We start from the raw sequence: 8,895 nt of genomic DNA, 5'->3' as shown, positions 1-8,895 counted from the left end.
AAAGTAAATAAATAATAAACAACAGAATAAAATGTGTAATTGATGACACAATAAATGTCAAAATGAATTTAGAACTATTGGGTAAGTATGACCAATTATTTATAACATAGAACAATGAGACTAATAATCTTATATTTTTTTAAAATTATAACAGAATCATTTGGACAAAATTATCCAGAGGTAAGTTCAACTAACAAAATACAAAGTCAAACATAACCTTTGTTGTCAAAAGCAATTGTCTAACATTTTTGTTTATTTGATGTTTATTTGATAGGAATTTGATGGTACACTTGATTGTATATCACTTGCTGTGACATGTACATTCAATAAAAGAGGAACACTACTTGCTGTTGGATGCAATGACGGACGTATTGTCGTTTGGGATTTTTTAACTAGAGGAATTGCCAAAATAATAAGTGCTCATGTACATCCAGTTTGTTCATTGAGGTAACAAAAATAAATATACAATATTTAATTCAACTAGTTACTTATAATTATTAACATGGATAAATAATACTTTTGTGTTTTTCCTATTTAATAGCTGGTCAAGAAATGGTCATAAATTACTAAGTGCTTCAACTGATAACAATGTTTGTATTTGGGATGTTTTAACTGGTGAATGTGATCAAAAATATAAATTTCCATCACCAATATTAAAAGTACAATTTCACCCAAGAAATCCAAATAAATTTTTAGTATGTCCAATGAGACATGCAGCTGTTATGGTTGAAATTGAAGGTACACATCGTGTTATACCATTGGATGAAGATGTATGTTGTTTATTTATTAAAAAGAAAATTATTATTAATAATATCCAAGTAGTGTTTAATTATTATTTTAAAAAATTAAATTTACAGAGTGATTTGAATATTGTAGCGTCATTTGATCGTCGTGGTGCAAATATATTTACTGGTAATGCTCGTGGACGAATATTAGTACTTGATGCAGAAACATTAAAAGTCAAAGCATCATATAAAATATCACAAGGTACAGCAAGTAATACAGCTGTTAAAAGTATTGAATTTGCTCGACGTGGTTCATGTTTTTTAATAAATACATCTGATCGTGTTATACGTGTTTATGATAGTACTGAAATATTAGCTTGTGGTATTGATGGTGAACCAGAGCCAATACAAAAATTACAAGATTTAGTCAATAAAACAATGTGGAAAAAATGTTGTTTTTCTGGTGATGGTGAGTATGTTTGTGCTGGTTCAGCAAGACAACATGCACTTTATATTTGGGAAAAAAGTATTGGAAATTTAGTTAAAATTTTACATGGTACTAAGGGTGAACTTTTACTTGATGTTGTGGTGAGTTAATAATATAATTCGAATGAAATAAAAAACAACCACTTGAAGAAATAGTGGTAAACGTGTTTGTTTTTCTATTTTTTTTTTTTTAGTGGCATCCAGTTAGACCAATAATTGCATCTATATCATCTGGAGTTGTATCAATTTGGGCACAAAATCAAGTTGAAAATTGGTCAGCATTTGCACCAGATTTTAAAGAACTTGATGAAAATGTTGAATATGAAGAACGTGAAAGTGAATTTGATTTAAGTGATGAGGATAAATCAGTTGTTCAAGGAGAAGAAGCACATGATATTGATGTTGATGTTGATGTTGCTGCAATTGATCGTGTTGCTGCATTATGTAGTTCTGATGAAGAGACTGAAGATATTGATTCATTACAATTTTTACCAATTGCACCGGATGTTGAAGAAGCAGAAGAGGGTCAATCTACCTCACATGATCCACCATCAAAAAAACATCGTTCACATGATATTAATTTACAGGGTGCACCAACTGATGGTTTGTATTTTTTTATTTATCATTGTATTAACTATTGTTATTTAATGATAATATAATTTTTCGTTTTATTTTTAAATAAATTTTAGAAACGCATCCTATGCTGAATAAAGGTAAAGATAAACCAGCTGCTAAAAAAGGCCGACCTCGACTTGAACATCGTAAAGGCAAATAATTTTTTATTTTTATTTTTATTATAATTAAAAAATTTATATTTCATTAGCTTAATTAACGAAATTTAAATGAATAAATTTTTTTTTATCAAGCAAAACAATTCTTTTGCACTGAGTTACTATTTTTAACTAAAAAAAAATTATTATCAGCTAAAAAAATACACTGATGGTTTGTGAATATGTCAAATGTCCAATATCACGTCGACATGGGAAATTAATTGTTGATTATTTTCATAAATCATTGGCATAAATAAATTCAACATAAAAAAATCATGAGATTGTATGTAAAAATGTCAAGATCACATGAGCTCAATGATTGTCCAAGAAAAAAAAACGACAATCAACAAAATATTCAGTTAAAATTCTCATAATTATTTCATACAGAAACATGAAACATTTCAAATATAATTAGAGTAATTATTTAAAAAATAAAAATACATACATTATGAGAGGATACGAAATAAACAAGCAGCTTCTGCTCCACAGTCATGAATCTTGTATCACAATTTTTCATTTTTTTTTTTTTTCTTTTTTTTTGCTCGTAAAACCAATAACACAATTCACTTTAATTTTCACTTTTTTATACACAAACATTATCTTCTTAATTTATATAACTGATCAGATATAATTTTATATTTAATTCGCGATTACATGAACTATTTTAGAATGATTAAACTTTGGGAAAAACGGAGTCGACCGGCTTTTTCAAAACTAGCCGAACCAAATGAAGTTGGCAGTTATCGTTATTCATTTTTTTATTTCTTATATTTTTTTTTTTTTTTTTATTTTTTTTGCAAAGATGGCGGAGCAAGAGAAAATGCGCGGTTCATTTAAAATTTGAAAAAAAAAAAAAATATACACTTTTGTTCTTGTAAAAAAGAATATAAATGAATAATTTTAATTATTTAAACAATATATATTATTTAAATGAAGCTCTCTTTAAAACATTTATTAATTAAAAAAATTAAAAACTTTAGTATTAATATTTTATTTTTATATTTCATTAGCATACGTTGGATAATTATTTGCTTAATTTTTTACACCTATTAATTTATTTAATAAGTAATCGTAATTTGAAAGTTCTTTTTTAATTATTTAATATGTATTTTTATAAAAATATAACTCTTTTTTTTTTTTCTCATCGCTGATGAGTGCTGCCAATTTAAAATAACGTTAAAACATAAAACTTTAGTCATGTTCGAAGGTTATGCTCTTGATTGTTGTGACATGTTGATGATCAATCAACGTATCTAAAAGATTAAATAAATAATGATATTTTTGATAATACTATCAACCAAACTAAGTCTTAATAAAAAAAAAAAAAATCTAACCAATAATTATACTAAAGAAATAATTAAAAAATAAAATTTATCATTCAAAATACAAGAAATAAAAAAATGTTTTTTACAAAATTTATTCGTGAATTTAATGATAAATTATTCAATGCTAAACAACAAACAACACAAAATGTACAATTAATGCAAATAGCATTCTTTAAAGCTGGAATTATTGTCATAAGTTCAATTGTTATTGTATGGATATCAATATTTCTTTATACAGCATTTTATTGGGCATATATGCCAAGTATGATACACATGCGACCAGTTCATCTTGAATTTGAGTAAGTTAAAATTTTAATAGCACATTACTTCATGCTAACAATGAAATTTCATGATAATTATTTGTCTTATTATTATTTTAGATCATGTGAAAAAAATAAAGGAATATGTAGTTTTCCATCAGCAAGTGTTCAATTGACTAAAAAACAACAACTACTTATGGTTGGCCAACCATATAAAATTTATTTACATCTTGAAATGCCTGAATCAAATGCCAACAAAGAACTTGGTAATAATAAAAAAATATATAAATAAGTAAACATTATGATTATTAATTAATTTACATGTGGTAATGTTGTATTTTTTTTTCGATTTTCAGGTATGTTTATGGTTTGTGCAAATTTATTTAGTCGTGATGGTCACATGGTTGATAAATCATGTCGTCCAACAATGTTACATTATCGAAGTGGTTTATTGCAAATTTTAAAAACACTTGTATTTTCACCAATGCTTGTGTTTGATACACGTGAAGAAAAACAAAATATTGTTGTTGAATTGTTTAGTAGCTTCATTGAGAATCAAGTATGTTGATTTATATTTATTTATTTTTAAGAGTTGAGTATTAATTTATTGTTTTATATCATATTAGAATCATCCAGTAACGTCTGTTGACATACGAATACAATCACAAAATATTGAATTTTATTCAGCAGCAATTGGTATTCAAGCTCACTTGTCTGGTTTACGATATTTGATGTTTCATTGGCCCATTATATCGGCCATTATTGGCATTAGCACAAATCTATTTTTCATAGCACTTGTTTGTATATTGTCTTATCTACGTTTTGCTCCTGAAGATAATGGTACAATTGAATTATTCACTTATAAAAAAGATAGCAAAGATGAATCTACAAATGATAAATGTAATTAAATTGTACTACAAATAATATTGATTTTATTTTTGTTGATTAGCTTGTAGCTTAAATGGTAATGTAAATTATTGATTTTCAATGTTTTAGTGTCACTTGAATCATTAACAGTAAATGAAACTTTAATGTTGGATGATGTACAAAATTTCAGTGATGATATAACTGATACAAGTGATCATGATTCATCAATGTCACGCTTTATTGAAGAATTAAAACCAACTGATGAACCATCAACATCTGTAGATTAAATGTTGATATTCATTTTATCAAATGATAAAATTAATTCATAAATATTTACTCAGAGAATCCAGAAAAAGGTATTTAAAAAAATTCAATTTAATTTTATAAAATTTTCTAATTATTATTCAACAATGAAATACATAAAGTTTATTATAAAAAAAAGAAAATATATTATCCAAAAATTTTACCAGCGAATTTATTAAATTTTGCATACTGCATGTTTTTTCATATATAAAAATAAAAAATTGATGCTTATCAATCACGAAATAAAAAATTTTCATTTTACATAATAAAAATTTTTAAATTTATAAATAAATTTATCATTTTTTATTAAAATAAAAAACATAAAATGAACAAAAAAAAATTTTTCAAATCCAAATTTATATTTTTTTATATAAATCAACTTTTTTTTTACGTTACATTTTTTTTATTTTCTATGTATACTTTGTTTGGGTAAATGAAAAAAAAATGAGTGTATAAATTAAAAAAAAAAAAAAAAAAATTATATATGTATAATAAAGAAGTTTAATATATTGACACAAGTATTTTTGAGAAAAAAAAAAAATATTATATAGTACAACTTTCGAGCACGCAGTCAATGGTGTACAGTATTCATAATACATGAATGCATACATGCATATATAGATTTTGAAAGATTGTTTTCAAGTTGAAAAAAAAAAAAATTGGATAAAACCCTAAAGCAGGTGTACAGGGTGTATTTTAATATAATTTATAAGCTTCTACTTTCAAATCCATTGAAAGGTCATTCAAAAATAATAATAAAAATCAAGACTACCTCGTATATTTATCTCTTCTCTTAACTTTTATAAATTCACATTGAAAACCGCAGCATAATATGATAAAACCGGTTCTTTTTTTTTTTTTTAAATTTTATTTTTTTACAAGTACACAGTCTACTTCATCGTCATCTCTCTACTCTACTGGTAATAGTGCGAATTCGAAGGGCTTCTTCTCTTGTTTTAATGTTTTTTTTTTTTAAACCGAGATTCAGACAGGTGTTCACCAAGTCCCTTTACAGTGAAAGCATTAGTGTTTTACTGTATTTACTTGTCTGCTAGTATATGCATATATACTCCATACTTGTATTATCTTGATTCATTTTATTATCCCTTTTTTATTATTAAAGTTTGTAAAGATTATCTCAATCGTAAAATTAATATTTTTAAAAAACTTTATATTTATTTGTATATTTTTTTTTTGATACATTTGTTTTACTAGTTTATTTTATTGAATAATTTTTTTTTTATAAAAGCCACTTTGAGATTTTTTTTTTATTTAAAAATAATAATAACAATAAGCTCTTAAAATAATGAGATGTTGATGGAAGTAATTAATGTGGCTGGAAAATTACTTCTTTTGTGTAAAGTTTTATTTTTTTTTAGCAAATACTCATTAACATTGTAAGCCTCATTTACGAACAATTGTTTATAAATACAAGAACAAAGATTTGTACATTACACGCAGCCCTTATATTTCTATTTATTTAACTATAGTTTAATAATACAAGTGTACTTGATTTCTATAAACCACGCAAGCGTGATGCTATTTTTTTTTTTTTTATCTGGCAATTGATTTCATATTGATGTTTTAATTCAAAGCAACTATTTTCCATTAACTGAAAATCGATTATTTTAATTTTTTAAATTACATTTTCAATTTATAGTTTTTTTTTCTTTTTTTAATTCTAAAAAATTGTAGGTTTTTTTTTCATGTACTAAGTATTTCATGGAGGATATGAAACGAAATATATTAACTCAAATTGAAGTTTAAATTAATTCTCTTTCCAAGTTGAATACGTATTCATAATTAATTCATTACATAATATATGATATTTTAAATTTGAAAATCAAGCTTATATTTTTAAGTAATCAATAATTATACTACTTTGTATTTTTAAAAATCATAAAAAAAATTCTATCTATATATTTGAATTATTGAATAAAAGAAAAAAAAAGAAAAAACTAAAATCATTCATTTTGAATTGACTAGTATGTCTCATCTTTAAAAAAATAAACCAAAAAAAATAATAATAATCTTGTTTGTCATATTTTATGATTGATTGAAATAAAAAAAAAAATAATAAATATAAATAAAAAATATTATTCTTCAATAAAATAGAAATAAAAAAAAAAATTGATTTAAAAATATTTTTTCAATATTTGTCATGCCTCAAGCATTGCAAAGTTTTTCACGTCTTGTATATTTTTGCCAGGAATGCAATAACTGTTTCTTGGCAAGTTTTTCGTTGATTTTATATAAAAGTAAAAAGACCATTGTGGTTGAGAAAATTCATCGGATAAAGTTTATTCAATGAAATTTTATACCCACTCAAATATAACACTAACTTTAATGTTTTTGAATTATGAATAATATACCAAATTACAATTTTATATAATAACTTTTATAATAATTTTAATGTTACTCAATTCAAGTATATATATATAAAATAATGTTAAAATTTATTCATGTTAATTTACTAGATATCACCATATATATATCAATAAATTAAATACTTGCAATATTTAAACAAGTAAGTTTGTTTAGCTCATGATAAGGTATATCATTTAAAAAAATAAAATTATAAAATTTTCTTCTTCAAAGTATAACGTTCTTGTTTGTTTCACACAAAAGAGATTATACGTTAACTAACTTTGAGTATCACAGCTTACTTGTTTTGTCATTATGTTGTCTTTTCACAAGGATAACACAACAACATCACTTGTTACGTGACCCATCGAAAAGTTTACCAATGTAAAAACTCATTTCATTAAAGTAAGTAACAACAAACAAAAAACATATAACCAAAATCAATATAATCAAATGATAAATTGAATTTTATATGATATTTAAAACAATAAAATTTTATTCAATTAAAAGCAGAAAAATAAAATTTTATATATCAAATAGTATAAATTGAAAGACAATCAACAAAATGGAATATTTTTTTTTTCATTTACTCCTGGTCTTTGTTGTTATTATCATCATCATAATATCATATTTAACTCATCATCACAGATGATAGTGACTCTCTATTATCACAACATGACGTCCAAGTTTTCATTGTTCGTTATGAAATCTTCAATAAACCCTGTTATTCAACAATGCCCCTGTCTGATGATATACTGATCAAGTATCATCATCAGCCAACATTTCATTTCAATTTTATTTTTTTTTTCTTTCATCCAACAAAAATATTATTAAGTCCAATAATAATCGCTCATCTTCATGTACGAGTAAACAAGTAATGGAAATATATTTAAATACTTTTTTTTTAATAATTATTATTATAGTTTTATAAAATTATTTATTATATTTATCATCAAAGTCAATATAATTTTATAAATTTGATGAAATGGAAAAATAAATAAATACCGAGAATGAATAGATATTATTCAATCCAAGTGGAGTAAAAGGATTTAAAAAAAAAAAATAATAACAAAATGTTCAAGATATTATTCACAGTTGTCGAAATAGTGAGAGAAATGAGAAATATTTTTTAATTACATAAATAGGATGCAAGAAAATGAGATGGTTAATTCATAAAGTTGACAGTCACTGGTTTATAAATGTGGACCTGGATTTGTGGCATCAGCATCAGCAGTATCACTCCCTCTTTTTTGTTACCTCTATATATATATATAAAGAGAAGAGTTAATTTCCCCTCAATATATATAATATTATCCCTACTATATATTTTAAGAGGAAACTTGGCTTTCTTTGATTTTTCATCTTTCTCATTTAGCTTCATTTTTATTTCTCTTTCTCATCCATCAGCGTTATAATACATAATATCCTTTTGCCTCTTTTTCATCTCTTGCACACACCCTGTAGCCGGACTTGTTCATCGAACCGTATACAACCTTTACCTGAAACCACCACACGACAGGTGCCAGCAATATACGCAGCAAAATAATGAGCCATGATATTTATAGAAGTAAGAAGTGACTTGAATCTTCAACAGCAGCAGCCAAACTTGCTTGAGAATATCATCTCTCTCTCTCTCTCCCTCTCTTTTTAACTTCATATTCACATTATATATAATGTGCTCTCTATAATATTAGCCATCACAAAGCACAAAGGATATTTTTAATGAAAAATGTTAAAAAAAAAAGGAAAAAAATGAGTAAAATAAAATTAAAAAAAGAGTAAAATAATACCTAAA

General features: G+C 24.5%; 2 protein-coding genes across 2 annotated transcripts; both read left to right on the top strand.

Moving 5' to 3' along the window:
- On the top strand, positions 1–2,491 carry LOC122860943 (retinoblastoma-binding protein 5 homolog). The gene is made up of 7 exons (XM_044165026.1): positions 1–81; positions 155–180; positions 275–447; positions 542–770; positions 858–1,313; positions 1,406–1,814; positions 1,901–2,491. The coding sequence occupies exons 1-7, from the start codon at positions 63–65 to the stop codon at positions 1,984–1,986; spliced, it is 1,398 nt and encodes a 465-aa protein (XP_044020961.1). The 5' UTR covers positions 1–62; the 3' UTR covers positions 1,987–2,491.
- Positions 2,492–3,148: 657 nt separating this feature from the next.
- Positions 3,149–5,289, top strand: LOC122860942 (seipin). The gene is made up of 5 exons (XM_044165024.1): positions 3,149–3,605; positions 3,687–3,832; positions 3,923–4,125; positions 4,193–4,466; positions 4,563–5,289. The coding sequence occupies exons 1-5, from the start codon at positions 3,382–3,384 to the stop codon at positions 4,718–4,720; spliced, it is 1,005 nt and encodes a 334-aa protein (XP_044020959.1). The 5' UTR covers positions 3,149–3,381; the 3' UTR covers positions 4,721–5,289.
- Positions 5,290–8,895: the final 3,606 nt, after the last annotated feature.

The sequence above is a fragment of the Aphidius gifuensis genome, linkage group LG1 (genome assembly GCF_014905175.1).
Source record: "Aphidius gifuensis isolate YNYX2018 linkage group LG1, ASM1490517v1, whole genome shotgun sequence".
Classification (NCBI taxonomy): domain Eukaryota; kingdom Metazoa; phylum Arthropoda; class Insecta; order Hymenoptera; family Braconidae; genus Aphidius; species Aphidius gifuensis.
The sequence above is the reverse complement of the archived record's forward strand: the minus strand, read 5'-3'. Positions and strand labels throughout refer to the sequence as shown.